Consider the following 19,330-nt stretch of genomic DNA (forward strand, 5'->3'; position numbering starts at 1 on the left):
AAGCTTAGTTCCTGGTGACTTCATGGTTATAGCCCTGTAGTTTCTTAACAAAAATGCGAAAGTGTTTTTTTACCACCTACTTCCTACTTTTTTAAACTTTCCATCTAATCTACAATCCTGGTATTTCCTAGTCATCTTCCATACAAGTACAAACCAGATCTGACTTGCTTTGCTCTCCAAAATTAACTGACTGCATCTAGATCCTTTTTTCTGAAACAAATCTCAAAAGTAATACCTATATAAAGAAAATAGCACTGCTATACTGTAGATTCAAGGAGTGAGGGCAAGAAAAGGAAACAATGAGACAGGAATTTCTCAGGGAAGTTGAAAGCCATATATTGGTATGTTCAAAATATTCCTATCTTGAAAACGGGATCAACAGAAGTCAGTTAGACGCTACAAACTAGATAGCTTTGTGCCAACAATAAAGATCAGGACAACTGTGATTATATGGCTGAAAAACAGTTCGTTTATTGATTGATTTATATGATTTATAAGGCTTCCTATCTCGCAGTGGTGGCTCTGGGCAGTGTATAAAGGCAAAACAATAACAATCCTGTAACCAGGATGCCTGAGGTTAAAACAATAAACTCCAAACTGCATTACCAGGAGAGCTTGCCCAACCTCCTGGCCCAAATGCCCAGGGGAACAATCAGGTCCTCAGAGCCTTATGAAAGGCTGACAGAAGTGGGCCATCTAGATTCTGGAGGAATGCTGTTGCACAGGTCAGGTGCTGCCGCAGAAACGGCACAATTCACGGGTCCATCAAGATGGCACTGTTTGATGGAAGGGACCTGGAATGTGACCTCCCTTTTAGGTCTGCTGGGCTGAGCAGAAACAATGAGAGATAACCAGCCTTTTGAATCACTCCCAGATGCTACTGGGAGCCAGTGCAGCTTGCAGAGCAACAGTGTTATACAAGCATAACAGGAAATTTGTTTATTTATTTATTTATTTGTTTGTTTGTTCAATTTATAATTGAATACACCCATGGTGCTGCATTCTGGACCATCTGCAGCTTCCAAATACTCTTCAAGGGCAGCCCCATGTAGAACATGTTACAGTAATCCAAACAGGAGGTGACTAAGTCATAGTCACTGTGAGGAAGGCCTCCCAGTCCAGAAACAGGCACAATTAGTGTACAAGACAAACCTGCGCAACTGCCACGGCTGCCACTTGCTCTTCGAGCGGGAGCTGTGAATCCAGGAAGACCCCCACATTGCACACCAACTCTCACCAAAATGCAGAGAAAACTAAAGTGGTTTAACTTTTTAGCCATTCTAAAACTAAAATTATCTGCTAGAGTACTGGACATGAAATACACTTGTTTTCAGTACTTAAGATGTTTTTCCATATCTAAATTCTTCAAACATCCACTGTTTTGTGTTACAAAACTAAAAATACACTATACTGATTTCAAACATTAACTTTTTCAATGCAAGGGAAAGGACTGTGCAAAAAAGGCATCTATACTGCTTCTGAGTATATTTTTCCCAAGATGAATAACTGCAGCATAAACAGACATCCTCTTTTTCATTACTTTCTGTTTCGGGGTGGGGAAACTCAGGGAATATACAAAAAGGCTCCTTTCATTGGAGCTAAGAAAGAAAATGTTCAATAATCTTTGTTTCCTAAGGATGAGGGAATCTTCCCACTACCAGGAAAGAAATGCCTTCCTTGACAGCAGAAAAGCAGAGAGATTCCAACAGCACTTCTACCTAACAAAAGCTCGGCAGAAAAAGAGAACAGCAGAAGAGATAAAAATGGTATTTCCACCACTGGAATTGAGTGCAGAAAATACCTTTTCTTGATCCACACCATAAATTTCCTACAGAAACCAACTACTGGGCATCTCACCCTGATGCTTTCAGGACTGCTACGATGAATTGACCTTTTCTAAAATTACTCTAGCATATACATTTTCTGGAATCTATCCAAAAACCACAGTAAGATAGAAGGGGCTCTCTCAGACAGGTTTATAACATTCACAAAATTTGATGCAAAGGGTATTCTTACTATGGAGACTCTTTTACACAAAAAAAATGTATATCTATGTGATCTGGATCTTATTAATTACCCAGAACATCTCTTCGGAATAGTTCCTCCCCCGCTTCCAAATCCCATGCATGGGTCTACCAAGAAGTATGTATTCTTGCTCCAACCCCAAAGAATCCTCTATTTCTTCCCTAGAACTCTTGTACATGACCCTCAAAGAGTTCTGTACCACTTCACTAGAACCTTTTGTCTGCTCCAGCATAGAATTCTGCTCAGCTTCAGCAGTCTGTGAATGACCCATTTCAGACTTCTTTACAGGTCTGTGAAGCATGTCGTCAATTTTTTGTGCAATTATCAGCTGGGACTTGTAAAATGTTGCTTGTTCAGACATCCAAATAGATTTTCAAATATAACTACTGTTAAAAATGGATACAAGCCATTTAGAGAAATACATATATTACTCATATGAAAATTTTACTGATGGTTTATTTGATCAAAAATAATTGGACAATCGCATTTTTGAAGCAGGAAAGATGATGCTATGTACTGTATCAAGTGTCAACACAGAAGAGGTATTCCTCCTATGTGAGAGAGTAGGAAAAATGTTTTAAAATGCTAAATGTATCTGCAGCTTTTATTAAAAAAATTGTTTGAAATAAATAATTGGGGACATCGTTCAAATTAATTAGAATTTTTTGGGAAATATCCATTAAATTAAGTGATCACTGCAAACACTGCAGCTCTACTGTTAATGTCTTAGAACATGAGTTAAACTGTATTTTATACACAAAACTAGAACTCACTGGGTAGAACCTAATTATCATCTAAAATCTGCTCCAGAAGGTCTGTCAACCTTACATAACAATTTTAGGTATACAGAGAATAGAAAGGAAACAGGGCAATCAGTTACTGATAGAAGCTGTTTCCATCAGCTGAGAAATGCCCAGTAGAGTTACATATGGCACTAAGCCATTGTGAACAAATTACAGTTGGCTGGATTTAGATAGGCTGAGCCATAAACCATGGCTTGCAACCATAATAGATGGGTTTACATAACACACTATTCACCTACTGCAGTTGTCACTGGGATTTACTTCCCACTGTGTTTACATAAAAATTGCAGTCCAAGATTTTGCAGTCACTTCCTTTCTCATGTGCTATGGTACCTTACATGCCTAAGAACAAATGATGAAACCACAAAATTTATCTCCCACTTCTCCTTAAGCCAAGACTAGTTTCTCAATCTGTATTAAAACTAAATAAGATACTATTTTCTAATTAGACTGTTTGCAGGGATGTGTAACAAGAAAGCAACTGCCAAATAAATTTTGACACCGAACTGGATAGAAACAGGACTTCAAAAAAAACAACCAGTAACCTGGAACTGTAGGCTTCCTCTTAACAAGGCCAGGTGGGTAAATGTGGGGCTGTAGAACAGCAATAGCTAGTCCTTATTAAAAAGAAAAATGTATTTTCATCACACCTATGTACTAAAAGTATCAGCTTTCTTTATGAAGGAAAACCAGGTCTCAGATCTTACTTACCTTAGGTTATTTCTGTTCAGTGAGCTGGTGAATTCTAACCAAACAATTGGATATAGAGAATAAAGAAGCTCTAACACCTTGTATTGATAGGGTTGGTTTTTGAGATTTTCTTTTTATGTCAATCAAAAATAAAAATAGTCCTTTATTCTTCCTTCATTTAAATGGGACCAAACCAGCATGGAGAATCCAAACACAACACTAAGGAAAATAACTGTTTTTGCTTCTTAGGACCCAGCCAACACCTTATAGAACTAAATGAAATATTACAGCAGAGTTTTTCCATCCACATCCAAGCATCCAATGCAGCAATGCTACTATACATACTTAGCAGGGGTTCACAAGGTCAAATCAACTTATCCTTTAACACACATAGTAACAAAAAGATTGTTTTATCAACTTTTTCCACTCAAACAAAGAACATAAAGGTGGGGTAGAAATTTTCACCCGTCATTATTGCAACATTCCAGGGTAATCAGTGCACAGCCTTTAAAAAAGGGATTGGACTGATATAAGCTTACAGGAAAATTTACACTGTAGTGCTTCTTTAGGGAAAAATAAAAGGAAGAGTCCCTTCTTCCTTCACATTTCCCAATCATTAAGCTGGGTTCACACACTGTACCAAGCTATAATATGGTTTATTTGGCTGTGCCTTAGATGTGAACCAGTTACTGTGATTCAGCAAATCATGGCTAAACCATAACTTAGAAATATGAACCCAATTCTTAGGTTTAAACATACTAATATAGACGATTCCAGAACCACTCCTCAATGTATTCCTTCTATCAAATGGATACCCTTTTCATATTGCTCCTCACTACAACTCTTGTGCCATGGGTAAAAGTGATTGGATTCACACTTTACAGCAAGCAATAATGTGGTTTGTTTAGCTTTGGCTCAACATGCTATGTGAACCCCCCTCACTGTGATTTATTTAATGAATCATTGCCTGGCATGATGTATAAATCAGGTCTGTATGAAACCACTTCATAGGATAGTTCATCAATGACAAAAGAAGTTTTGAAAAGGTTTTGCACTGACATGAAGCAAATATTGCCTACATAATTTGAAGACATTGTAATAACTCCTATAACACATCATAAGGTCTTACGTAAGAGCTGCAGTACATAGCAGTTTAATGGGGTTTCCTACATGTACTCTAGCCCTGGGATGGGGGTGATTCACCTTGGTCTCTTGGTGGCACTTGATACCAACAATTATGGTATTCTTCTGGACGTATGGGGATTGAGAGGAGGAGCACGGTGTTGGAGTGGTTCTCCTCCTTTCTCCATGGTCACTTCCTGTCAGTGTTCACGAAGGGAGAGGCCAAATCCTAGGCCTCTGAGAGTCCCTCAAGACTTGACACTCTCACCTCTCCTATGTAAATCTACATTGGCACTGGATAAGATCATCCAACAACATAGGTCATGCTGATAACACCTGTTATGCATCTCACCCCTAGGCTGACCAAGCAATGTATTTGAGGTATTATTTCAGTGCCTGGAAGCTACTGGGAGCTGGAAGAAGAGAAGTTCAACCCTAGTTGAAGACCAAGTGGCTGGTGTTCATGGACCACCGATCCCAGAGATTTTTCAACTTTAGTTCTTGAGGGGATATCACTTCCCCAGACTGAACTGGTATGCAGCTTGGGATTTTTTCTGGACTCACTCAAGGAGCTGGTGGCAGTTGTAGCCAGGAAAGCCTTTGTGCAGATTCATCTGATGTGGCAGTTGCACCCTTTCCTGGATCAAGATGCCCTACTTACTATCATGAGCACTGATGGTGAGCAGGAGGGGGCCCCTATCCAGGGGGGAAAACGCATGCGTAGTAGTGAGGAGTTGAGCAGCCATTCAAAGATCAGTTCAAAGAGACACAGATCAGACCCGCCTTGACTTTTGGGGTTTATCTGTCTGGGTTTTCCCACGCTTCTTCAGTTTGTTAGGATTTTCTGTCTAATGTAGCAGTAATAAAACACTAGAGACCTATTCCTCGTCTCAGCGTGGTTCCTGACTGTTAGGACAGTTACAGTCAGTTGTGTCTTGGTTACTTCAAGTATGGGCTACCATAGTGTGTTATATATGGGTTGCCCTTAAAGACCAGTCAGAAGCTACAGCTGGCCCAGAATGCAGAAGCATGAGCAGTGATGGGCATATAACTACCTCCCATATACACCCATATAACTCCTCTGCTCTGGAAGCTGCACAGTTGACTTTCAGGTGCAAATCAAGATGCTGGTCACCTTCTATAAAGCCATGCATGGCATAGGACCTGGATATTTGCAGGACTGCCTATCTCCAATTGTGTCTTCCCATTAAATAAGTTTCAAAAGAGTTTGGGTGCTTCAGATCCCATCTATTAAAGACTGTCATCTTGTGGGACCCAGGAGATATGCCTTCTCTGTTGCAGCACATACCCTCTGGAACACTTGCCCTGAGATCCATACAGCCCTGATCCTGCCATCTTTCAAAAGAGCCCTGATTGGCTCTTTCATTGGGCAACATGCCAGGGCATTATATAAACCCATTATTGAATCTATCTGGATTGTTGTTAATGATTGCGGTTCCCCACCCCTAGACTGGCACAACCATATCTACATTGTTTTATTGTATATATTGTTGTTTTAATCCTTGTAAATTGCCCAGAGTCTTGCACAAGTGGGTAGCTGGAGAAACTGAACTAATAAAAATAAATAAACAAGCAAATAAACAAATTTAAGGTACAGAATGGGATTATGAAAACAAAGTGAATTATTCCAGGTTAAGCAGTACAATAATAATAAAGTACACACAGCAATGCTTTAAAAGTACACACAACAATAATATGGGAAGTGTTCAGTTTGTTCTTTAGATATCATTCTGAACACTTAAGTACTTTTAAGGCACCTCTCTAGCTAAATCTTACTGGCCACCTTATCTTGCAGGAATCATTCCATATCTTTAACAGCAGCATGATCTAGAAGTGTTGTAGGTTGGATATGGGTACCCTGAGGTAACAGTCCACATTCAGCCTTTGGATTTCCTTTCTGTGTGTCTCAGAAACCCCTCTGACCATAACTTGCTGAAAATGGGAGACATCATTTTCTGCCATTTTGTGATGGGAAGTAAATGCAAGGTACAGAGTAAGCTGTAAAATAGGCATATCACACTTTAAAACAAAGAGAAAAAAAACAAAACGCAAACTAAGTATTCTTAGAAAATAAAAATATGGTGTGGGTGATTACAGCCCAGTAATTTTTGGAAATGTGTTCACCTACCCCTCAAAAGGAGAACATAACCTTGGGTGGCAGAAAATGCCTGGCAGAGCACCATAGCAATTTTCTTTTTGACAAATGGCTGTTTGTTGATTGACCATGCCCACCACAATAGCCATTTGTGAACAGGTAGGCTCACCTCCCATGGCAGATATTTGTACATGTGCTCAGATGCCTAAAGATGTTTTCTGCCCCTGACATAAACAAATTCCTGTACCTAAAGTTCCTTAATATATGTATTTCTGTTTCACCAGGCTTTAGTTGATGAATCTCAGGATTTAATTTTTAAAAAAAAAATCTCCCAAGACTGACATCAGCTCATCCTTGACATCACTTAAAAGAGCACAAATAAAGCATTTACAATATTGGGGTGTGTTCCATCTAATTTTCTTCTGACAGATCTTCTGAGGCCTGATAAGGTTAGCAAAATACAAAGATGGAAAGAGGAGTGGAGTGAATAGCATCTAACAGAATGAACTCAGCTAATGCCAGCACAAATTCTGCTGTCATCAGGTTAGTTTCAGCAGCTATGCCCAGAAAACCTCTTCACCAGTGTGACCTAAAACTCCCCCAAGAGGCCAATTTTGAATTATTCTTCATTGCCACTGCAGACTAGAAAAAGAAAGAAGGAAGAAGTCAGCAAAGCAAGGGGCTTATGTCACAGACACTTCAAAGTAATTGCAAGGGTCTTCTTTCCACGCAATCAATAATGTATTACAATACCATGGGTTTTTTTTGTTTTGTTTTGTTTTCCTATGGATGGATTTATTTCCTCCTCATTTTATGTAGAATGAGCAGCAAGAACAGGAAAGATTAAAGAACATCTGCTATGAGAATCTCATCAGATCACAGTAAAGTAGAGCTTTCACCTCCAGCTGCTGCAGTGAAAACCTATAATCAGACATTATTACTGGATGCTACTGGATCTGTGGCTAGTTTAACTGCAACCAGAGAAGCATAGCTCTTTGACAGTGTCTGGAGCACATATTAAACAAGACATGCTCAACATGACCAGATTTACACGGGTAAAATATCCACCTTGTATTAGAAGCAGTTGCCATTGGGTTTGATGTGTGCGCAATACAGTCTGTATTGCATCCCCAGTAGATTCATTTAACCTCCACATCTGGATTTACTGCACAATCCCAAGCTCCTCAAAAGAGAGGTTCAGTATCTCAACAGTTGTTCAGAGGAAGCAGATTTATATTGGACCTCATGAGAAACTATTTCACCAAAACACCAAACAACTAAAAACCTTGAGTGGAGAACCACCAGTGTTCATTGAATCCCTGCAGAGCCTAGCCATGCATACTGGCAAGTAAGGAAATTGTAATCCAGCACAGTAGTGCTGCACCAGGTTGAGAATGCTGCAATCTAGCAGGCTTCCCATCTTTTAATGTTTTTTTACTGGCAAATAGCATAGTCAAAAAAACAGCAGCAGCAGAACTTCTGGGATAGAAAACACAATATTGAACAGTGTCATTGGAAATGAGTTGAAAATGTAGCCTTTATATACTGTAAATCATATTCAGAATGTGTGCTGTGTTTTTTTATTTTTAAAAAAAAAAGAATTCTGAAAGTTTTTTTTTACTTTATCTGCCACAGATAAATATAGAGTTATTCAATGAGAGCATGGTTTCCTAATCACAGTATTTTGTAAGAAGACATGTTTCAAATTATATCTTCAATAATAAGCCACCAAAACATGCATTAAAATGTAAGATTAAGCAGATGTTTTGCCTTAAATAGCAAGTGATCATAAAAAGATGGGCAATAACTGAGGTAGTAATTGTCATTAAGCAATTACAGCTTAAGAAGAGAAGGTGCTAAAATGTGATAGTTACTGTTGCTATTTTCAAGGCAATTCAATCAAGCTCTTCTAAGACTAAACTTGTAAAAAATATGAGATCCAAATTACATCCAAGAAGGGTAAAGCAAGAGGCCCTGCACTCATCACTTCCCCTAACACTATACTCCATGCTGTCGTCAATACAAATTTGAACGTGGTAAACCTGTGCCCCGAGTATAGATGAAACCATGACATGGTTTGCCTGGTTTATAAATTAGCATGCTGTATGAACCTATTATGGTTTATAAACCATGATTCGTGATTTAGTGTAGCATGAATCTAACCAATAGAAGTTTATTCAATAAATCAGTTTAGCTTAATATACTACTTGTTATACAAAAATCTATTGAAGACTATTAATTTCTTTGCTATTGGAGACTTCTTTAAATGTAGGAGCAGAGACCATCAATTAAATATACAGTTTAGAAAGAAAGATTGTAATGCTGAGCAACACGTTATACATATATAACCTAATTAGGATTCACAGAGATCACACAAGAAAAATGCTACTCAACTTCTATCCATTATCTTAGGATTCCAAAGTCTTTCCATATTATAACAATTTATTATTGGGAAATGCACAGTCACCACAATATATAAAGAACAGCTAACTGGATCAAAACTGTTTCTGAAAGCAGTTGGGTATAAATTTGTGATATAAATTTATTGATTTAGTTTGAGATCTAGTAGTAACCATTTATAAGTCACTAGCTTTACAGAGAAAAGCTATAACATTTTGAAAAAGAATAACAGTATAGCAAAATTCAGAGGTTAATCAAATTTCTGAAGATTTCAATTTCTATCTGGCTTAGTATCAGAATCAAGTGCATTCATACTGTTTAGATAATGTTAGATAAACTACATAGGTAGGTTATCTAACATTATCTAAATGGTATGAATTATTGTATTAATTCATTCATTCATTAATGTATTAAGCATTTCTTTCTCCTTTAATGGACATGAGTTTTAGGAAACACATAAGGAAAATACTGTCTGCTACAAATACTGTACAGGTTATCCATAACTGCCTAGACACTACAGTGTAAAACTCTGTTTTAAATTATGTAGCTAAATCAAGTACCCACATTCATTTTCTTTGAGATAAAAGAAAAAAGTTCAAAAGTAACAGGATATGGTGAAAAGTTATTGTTAATTGGAATTTTTTTTTGGATGCTTCAATTTGGAAATAAATCTATAGTAAAATACAAACATTAAAACAAAGTATTTAAGAAGACTTAAATTTGTGAATCTTATAGAAATTAAAAAGTTCCCATCAAAGTTCACTATTTTATCATCACAAAATCTCTTCAGGTATAGTGCAGGATAGAGGCATTCAAAAGTCTTTATTATACTGGAAAAATATTTGCTGTACATTTATTCCCACATAAACACCAATTTGTCCGTGTGTGTGTGTACTAAGTGTGCCTTCCACAGTAACAGTAGCATATTATCATATCAGGATCAGTAGTAAATTACCTCATGTTTACTGTAGGAACATAACTGGACATACTAGCATCCTGTAAGAAGAACAGAAGCCAAAAGGTGATTAATCACCTGTAAAAACATAAAACAACAGGCCAATATTTCTTTTATCATGCTGTAATGACACTGTTTCCTGGACTAGAAGTATCTCACAAGCTAATTAGGCAGTGTTCTGGTTCACATGTCACTGATTTTGAGAATAAAACATAATAGGCTGAATTGATACAACCTAAACCAGAAAATATGGCCTCAGATTGGATTGGTTGTGTTCCCAAGCTACATTAAGCCAAAGGCAAACAAACCACAATAAGCTTATCACGGTATATGAACCTACTCAGTAATCTCCATAGAAACTTCTGTAGCCATAAAGTACTTGAGATGATGTCTCAACATTTCTAGAACATGCCAGGTGGAGAAGAGCTGGCCTAGAATATCGACCAAAGCTAATGGATCTACCCCTGCAAGCTGGCTGAATAGGAAAACATCCAGAGAATATATGCAAAAGATACTGAGCTCTTTAGAAGAAATGCACTACATAAATAATTACAATACACGTAAGTTTCACATAAATAAGGCCTTACTCATAACTCAGTGCAGTATCAGTTACATACCTTAGTGACTTGAAGGCTTGCCATGCCTTAAACCTGCTGTTCCAGAGAATCTAGATATTTCAAAAGAGACTGCTGAAACAACAAGGCAGTCACTCCATTAATAAAACCTGCTGGGCAAAAGTTTACTGCCTCTATTAATGAGAAAATATAAAGGCGCAAAAATAATTAAATAACACACACAGCAGCAACTTTCAAGATAATATTTTAAGACTTATCAATTCATTGACCTGCTTTGCTCTTCATACTAAGCTATGTTTTAATAATCCACAGTTGGTTGGATTCACTAAACAAAAATTAAACAAACTAGATTATAGCTATAATCAGTTGTGAATGCAGACACAAAGTAGAAGAGCCAAATAGATTCAATTCATATTAAATATCGAAGAATGTGTTGGGGAAACTGGCCTTCCAAATGATCCTGAACTATATATCATCCCTAGGAATCCAGATAGTCTGGCTAATGAAGAGGGTTGCTAGAAAGAGTGCTTTAAAAACTAATTTTACGTATTTGCAGACAGACCACAGGTATTGCACCATTTTCAAATGCAATACAATAAACCCGCAATTCAAGGGAGGTCCCTTGAATCATGGGTTTACTGTACCAAAGGATAATATTCTTTTGAATTATATATCTAGTACATGGAACTTGACAACTGGACAATGTAAATGGATTCTCTGTGCCCTTACTATGGCTAAAAGACTGATATTGCAGCATTGGAAAGATAAATGTGCAGCCCCATTTACTCAATGGATTGAAGACCTGATTGTACTTGCCATGTAGGAGCCGATTGCCGACAGATGTAGACTTTGTATGGACAAGTATAATGGGGCTCATTTATACAAATTACGGTAAGTTAAAAAAATGATGTCATATAAATGTATCAGAAATATATACATCCTTGAATAATATTTGTTAGGTAAGTATATATAGTTTTGTAATTGGGTACTGCTATAATAACATATTATACTATGGGGGGGGGTTCTTTCTTTTTTGTTGCATTTCTTCCACTTTTTTATAAAACACTTTTTATGTGTGTTTTTTTTCCTTTCTATGACAATATATGGCTCTCCATCAATATTATGACTGTTTTTTTTCATTAATTAAAAAGCAATAAAAATAAATTTAAGGAAGTCTCCAAGTTGAGTCTGACTCCTGGAACTCACAAGATATATCCATGCAGCTTTTGTGGCAACAACATGGAAGCAGTTTGCCATTAATTTCTAGGATTTTTTTCAGCTTTCCAGTCTAAATATCCTAATGGAAATAATGTATTGAAGAAGCTGATTATTTAGGAATAGCAATATTTTCATATCTGTGGTGTCCTTGGTGCTCTCTGAGCTTGGTTGTTTGCTTGCAGACATTTCATTACCTAACTAGGTAACATCGTCAGTGCGAGTGAGTGTGGGGTTTGCTCCCTGTTTATATGCAGTGGCTTGCCCTGCCAGTCTTGGTGGGGGAGTGGTTTTCTCCTTGGTAGTTCCTTGATTAGGGTATTGTTTTCTGCTTGATTGTTTGTCTGGTGTTAATCCTTGCTTACCTGGGTGTTGGTTGCTGGAGAGGATGACTTGTTTTTTTGTTTCCTTCTTAGCTTTTTTATTGTCTCTTTTGACAATATTCTCTTCTATTGAAATTTTCCTATCTTTTAATGAATTTTTTTATTGCTCTAAATTCATCTAGCTTGAAACACAAACAGTAATAAAATAGTAACTGTAGGATGACTTGATTAGGTAGTAATAACGTGACAGTTTCTAAAGGCCAACCACATACTGTACTGTATGTATCTATACCATATGTTTATATATCTTCTTTTTATTCCTGGATTAAGCCTTCCAAGAACTTGAGGAATTCATTCATGTCATTTGCTAAGGTTGCTGAGAACTGTCTACTTTGTATCTCTACTTCACCTTGCAGAACTAAAGGAAACAGCAGAGATGGAAAGAAGGAAGCTTTCCTGGCATCAAAAATAAGGTACTGATAGAATTATGCATTCCCATTACTAACTTGTTAACAAAGAAAGAATGGATGTGTTCATGATACAGTAATCACCTGCTGAATTATAGCTTACACACTAAAGAGGACATAAAAAGATCATACCACAAAGTCAAGATCAAGAATGGAATTTCAAATGAAATTACTATCCCCAACATATGCTTAGTTAACTGAACAAATTATTGTTTTACTCCATTAGAACACAGAAAAGTGTTGGCAGAAGAGATGGAAAGCAAACTGTGACAAGCCAGAATGAAGCCATAACAGCAACAGTTATCACAGTATGCAAATCCCCAGTGCCAGCATTTAGAAAGTTTTCATGAGTACCGTTTAAATGGCATTACACTGATTGGTTTTTGATATTTTCCAAACGGATAATGTGTTTAGATGAAGAGCTGGAATGTGAATTAGATCCATTTACCTCCACCATGCTAGAATCATTTTCTACTTCTGACAAATTATTTATCATTACCTTCTGCAAGATGGGAGCAACAGTGAACTGTCCAAGGTAACTTTTGATAAGACAGATAGAAATAAGAAATGCATCACATCAGGCTATTTACTAAAACTGCAGTTTATGCTAACTATAATGAAGAGGGCCTACCATGTTATGATTCCCCTTTCTAAGCAACTTAGACAAACAAGAATAGCTTATCTTTGCTTTCTGCCTGTTTAGCATTCAGCTCCCAAGCTCTCTCCCAACTTCATTTCTATGAATGACAGTATTTAAAAAAATCAATCTAGGCTTCACATTAAAGTCTGCTTTACTTGTTTTTTGCAGTTGTCAGCACAGGTGATACCTACATGTGTAGATTTCTACATACAGTACATAGGTTTACACCTGTTCCAGATGTCTGTATTACCAGGATTTCAGAAATCATGGAAGCTTATTGAAATAGATTTTCCTTTGAGAAAGCTTCCATCATGCAGGCATCTATACACAAGATCTCGCTGTCTCAGTTACTGCACTTTTTTTTTATGCCCCATGGAGCCATTTTTCATGAATAACATGTGACTAGAACCCAAATCAGAATTGGCACAGATGACATTCCAAACACCCATTTTCAGGCATGGCGTCTTATTCTGGTTTGCCATCCAACTGTAAAACACAGCTACGTGTTAACTTAGACATTATACCACAGCTGAGTTTCCCTGATCGTATTTTGCTGTTATATCTGAAAGCCTGCTATAAGCAGACAATGCTGCATAAACCACATCATTTTTAGAGTACAGAATGTTGAAAATTAAACCATAATACCTGCAAAAAACATATTTTAAAAAAGAAAAAACTTGAGGAAAATTTTGCTAACTATATATTTTAATTGCTAGTTGTTCTCTTGCAGAAATAGATCTGCAGGATAGACCACTGCAAATTGCTAAACTAGTAAAAGTAGCAAGGGAAAAAAACCCAACATTCAACATATTTAATTTGATGGGTCATTTTTGTTTCTGTAAATATGCATCTAGATGCCCATCAATGTTCTAATAAAACTAGCCATGTCTAAGTATTTTTTTTCCTAAGTACAACTGTAGCTGAATAAGAATGTGAAGGTTTTAGGAGTGCTGATTCAGCACATATATCTGTAAATGATAAAGTCTGGATCAAAATTCATAATGACACACACCAGCTAAAAAACAAGTGTAGGGCTAGAAATAGTCCCTGTTCTTTGAGTTAGACTTACATTTTTATAGGTATTCATATTTCAACCAGTGAAAATGGTACTACATCAAAAAACTGCTGCCTGGACATTGACCATACTAATATCATTATTCTTCACATCGTTTGATTTGTCTGTTTGACAGTCAGACCACATTTGAGCTAACCTGCTCTGTTAATTCAGTTGAATTAACCTAATACCAATACTGATTTTCACTGAAGTTAAGTTACTGAAATAATTCTGTGGTTAGGTAAAGGTTTCCCTTGACATTAAGTCCAGTTGTGTCCGACTCTAGGGGGCGGTGCTCATCTCCGTTTCAAAGCCGAAGAGCCGGCGTTTGTCCGCAGACACTTCTGTGGTCATGTGGCTGGCATGACTAAACGCAATGCCGTTACCTGCCCGCCAAAGCGGTGCCTATTAATCTACTCACATTGGCATGTTTTCGAACTGCTAGGTTGGCAGGAGCTGGGACTAGCAATGGGAGCTCACCCCGTCACACGGATTTGAACCGCCGACCTTCCGATCGGCAAGCTCAGCAGCTCAGCGGTTTAACCCGCAATGCCACCGCGTCCCCAATTCTGTGGTTACAAAACATATAAATAAAATACATTAAATCTTGCATTAGAAGGAATAATTTTTAAGAACGTAATTACAAAATTGGAAAGACACAATAGCTAAGCTGCAATTTTGTTTTCAGAGTCCTTGTCTAATAAACAGTTCATTTTGATACTTAAATTAAGATGGAAATAGATTTATATCATACTCTATTATTTTCTATAGAGGGTAATGGGTCTGGATGTTGCTGCTTTCATAGATATCACTTTGGGAACCTGATTTCAGTCTACTATACAGCTGAAAGCAATGTTTTTCTCTTTGTATTACACTTCAGCTGTGCACTCAGTGGGTAGGTTATACATCATGCTAAGTCCAAAACAGGTACACCATATTATTAGCATACAGCTGTGCATCAACCAGGCCACCAAAGTGACACCTAACAGATAATTCCAAGTTAGGTCTTGTGTTCAATTTTACCCAAGGCATGAACAAACAGGAAAGAAAGAACACACGGATAGGACAGCCTTCCCCAACCAATTCTTTCTAGGTATATTGAAGACGAAGTCTTCTCCTCAATTCCTTGGATCTTCTTAAACTCCAGGTTTCCACTACTTAAAGTATCCTCATTTTCCCAGGGGTCTGCTACCTCTTTTCCTTCTTTCCCAACTTATCCTTTCACCAGCCACTCTATAACCCACACATCCAATTTTTTCCTAACATCAGCTTAAGCAATGTAAAGTTTCTAATTGCCTCAATAGCCACTTCCCTTTTTCTCAAGTTTTATTATCCACCTGTGCTTCCTTTAGATTCTTGCCTTTCCCATGATGCTGAGCACTTGTACTTTTCCTTCAGCCGCTACCACTCTGGGCAGCTAGGCCCTTGCCTTTAGTATATCTGCTGCAGATTTCACCTTTGCTATTAACCATGATCTGTGTGGGACTTTAATCCAACCATACTGACAACTTTTCCTTTTTTCACAGAAACTGTACTGCAGACTGCTTAGCTGCCTAAGCAACTAATCATTCTACCCTGCCATACCAGTTTGACCAATCTGTGTCAGAAGGTTTAAAAGACAAATGCAAGACAATATAGATGTGCTGGCATTCACTTTCTGAATTCCTATAAAGAACAAGGGAAGTAACTACAATAATGAAAGCCATTAGCTGTGGGAGGAAGCAGGCTTGAGGTCATAAAGAATGTTTTGTGGATGCACTTTTGGGCACATCTAAAGACCAGCTTAAGAATTATGGAATAATTAGGGAAGCACCACATCACTGTACATGCTACACTGCTCACATATCCAGAGAAGGACTTGATACCCTATCTCTCCAAGAAATGCAGTTTGAGCTGCTGTGTGGCAAATATAAACTATGGGATCTGCATATTTTTAAAACATGACATAGCCACCCCAAGCCTCCTTGAATGGGTTTCCCCCTCAAATCCAAATAAAGCACCTTCAAAGGCTAGAAATGCATATACATAGTGTTTGCAATATTCCATGCATAAAAGAATAGTTCACACACCCATTTCTCTCTCCACACAAATGCAAAGTATTCAGGGAAAAAGAATGCACAGACCAATGTGATTATAAATATAACTGGAGCCCTAAGCAGCAATCTGCATAACTACATTTGGCTGACACCCTGGCCCAGCAATTGCTGGAGTAGACAGACCCATAAATACTCTGAATCTCCTTGTCCAGGTGACTGCATGGACCCCACCGAATTACTGCAAGATCTCAGGGTTTTGGATTCAGAGGAACATTCCCAAACAGTCTCTTAACAGATACTTCAGGAAGAGAGGCCTCCTGAACAGCTCAGGTGCACTACAAACTAGGCAGGATGCCACTTACCCCCATCCCCTACAGAGTCCAGATGCACAACCTGATTTGTAGCTGGCCCTGGCACTGAAGCACAATCGTTTTCACAAGGCAAACCAGGCTGTCCTAGCAAGGGAAAAAGCAGGTCTTGCAAGCCCTGAAGACTTGGGACTGTTGTCAGGAAGGCTGACGCCAAGACAGACTTTTCTCTATCTCTTACCCACACCACAAATACACGCACACACATACTTGGTTCCAACTGGTGGAGTGAACGGGGTGGGCTTTTGCCATCGGGCTGACCAAAGTTTCTACGTCAGACAAACGTATGTCTCCAGAGGTTCGGATAGAGTCCTAAAAGCGACTTAAGGACACGTAAGTCAATGGGGTTTCCTGAACGCACGCACATACAAAAATACGCATAGAAAAATACACAAAAAGGGTGGGGGGAATACGCAGCCAGACTGAGAGGGAGATGCGGAAAAATGGTGCAGGATGGTCGACTTCCACCGACACCCCTGCGCAGAACTTTGTGAAGGGGCCCTGCGGGAGCGTGGTCCCCTGCCCCGGACGTCAGGGTTGCGCCCGCTGGGTCAGATAAATGGCTTGCGTGGGCTGCTGCATTCCCTGGTTGGAAAAGGAGATGGGCGGGTGAGCGGTGGCGGCCACCGGCGACTTCGAAAGGAAAGTTAGAATTTCCCTTCCTTCGCCTCCCCAGCCCCCGCAACCCCTCCTCCTCCTCCGGCGCTGTCCCTCACCTTAGGCAGCTCGCGCAGCTGGTTGGCGTCCAGCAGGAGTTCTTCTAAGCTGCGGCTGTAGCGGTAGATTTCCTCAGGCACGGCGGCCAGCGAGCAGTGGCGCTTATCGATAATCTCCACATGACGGTTGCACCGCCACAGCGGTATGCAATGAAACATAGCGGCGGCGGCGGCGAAGCAACAACGCCCGCCCGTCCGCCCGCTCGCCTGCCAGACACCCGCCGAAGCCGCGCAGGGCTCTGGCGGCCACTCGGGCAGGGGAGGCGCGCGCCGCCCCGGTCTTTCAGCTGCCCCCGCCTGCTCGCTCCGCTTTCCTCCTCTTCTGGGCGAGTTCCACTTGAAACCCTGCCTCCCGAGCCCGCGCTGCTTGTGCCCTCGGAAACCCACGGCGCGTGGGGTGAGGGGGTGCTCGGCCAAGCCCGCCCCTTAGCAACCTCGCCGACGCCGGGCTCTGAAGCGCGTCCCCACGGCCGCCTTCCCTGGCGCCCTCTTCTCTGTCTCCTCTGACTCGTCCTCGCGACTAGTCCCCAAGAGGGAGAAGGAAGCAGCGGCGACGGCCTCTAAAATCGATCGCGGGGGGCAGGAGGAAACACTTTCTTCCCTTTCAGCCTGTCCTCCAATTCCAGAAAGGAACAAGCAGCAGTTGCTATGAAAGAAAAGAAGAAAAGGGGCTGAAGAAATCTTCCTCCGATTGCTTCTTCTTGGGAGCCTGTTGTTCAGCCAGTTGCGCCTGGATCTCGCAAGTCGTGGGTTGGATTCCGAAGGCGCACGGCTCGCTTCTGGCTGGAGCTCGGGCACCTTTTTTAATGTTTTTTTTTTCCTCCCATTCCTGTGTCTGACCCGGAACAGTCGCTCCTCGCGCTCCCCCTCCCCTCCTCCTGCGTACTCGTTCGCTCCCTTTCTCTTCCCAAGCTGACATCATCAGCGCCTGATCCCTCCCCTTTTTTCCTCTCTCCGATGCTGGTATCTGACCACTAGGTTGGGTGACACCGGCGGAGGGGGGGGCGGCGGGGGCCTTCTTGCCTGTCTTTGCGGCTGGGAACTTTGGCGAAAAATCGGACGGCGGGAGTGGGTGGGCAAGAGGCGACGGACGAGTCTTTCCTAAAGTTTCGCCTTTGTTAAAAACGTGGCCGTCTGCACGCCATCTCCCCCGCGCGCTAATTTTGCAAATCACAGCTTTAGGAAACCGAGAGTTTTAAGGTGCCGCGCGGTCTTTTGCATCTTTACTCGGAAGAAAGTTTTAGGGCGTTAGGATGAGCGCAGGATTGCGGCCCTCAAGTCTTCAAAGGACCAAAAATGCCCGTTATGGAAGGAGAGTGCGTGTAATTGATAAAAATGTTGCCAAATGGCCATTTAAAAAAAAAAAAAAAAAACTAAAATTGAACTTTAAAAAATGGGAAGTCCTCTGTAAACTTTGCTGCTTTGTAAGTGGGGGATCCTTTGAGTGCAGAGTTAGACATTCTGTACTTGGCTTCTATTACTTTGGTGTTTTCCTGCAGTAAGTGAGCCGGATTAAATTGAACACTACAATCCTGCAAGGTAAATTAGGATTAGAAATGATATGAGGCCAAGGCTCCACAAATTATATCCAGTTTTGGTAACTAAAAATGTTTCTAGCGGCCACCAGAAATATAATAAAATATTTCTGAGGCTCATGAAAACTACTTTTCCTTTCCACTCAACCAGTGTAGCCTCTCCCTACCCAGTCAAGGAGATAATTGTAGGTCAGATGGCGTTGCTCCTGCAAAAATCTGAAACATTGCTTGTCTCTTTTTTGAAGTTAAAGACCCCCACCTTCCTAGCAAATTTACCATAAACACACACA

The 19,330-nt window shown here is 39.9% G+C and overlaps 1 protein-coding gene across 1 annotated transcript in view; it reads right to left on the bottom strand.

Moving 5' to 3' along the window:
• The window catches only part of LRRC1 (leucine rich repeat containing 1), a 79,851-nt gene extending 61,459 nt beyond the window's left edge, over window positions 1-18,392 (bottom strand). Inside the window, exon 1 of the mRNA XM_063313559.1 lies at window positions 17,506-18,392. Coding sequence (XP_063169629.1) covers window positions 17,506-17,664 — 159 coding nt within the window. The 5' untranslated portion in view covers window positions 17,665-18,392. The remainder of the gene's footprint in view (window positions 1-17,505) is intronic.
• Between the last annotated feature and the right edge of the window lie 938 nt (window positions 18,393-19,330).

The sequence above is a fragment of the Candoia aspera genome, chromosome 1, assembly GCF_035149785.1.
Source record: "Candoia aspera isolate rCanAsp1 chromosome 1, rCanAsp1.hap2, whole genome shotgun sequence".
NCBI lineage: Eukaryota > Metazoa > Chordata > Lepidosauria > Squamata > Boidae > Candoia > Candoia aspera.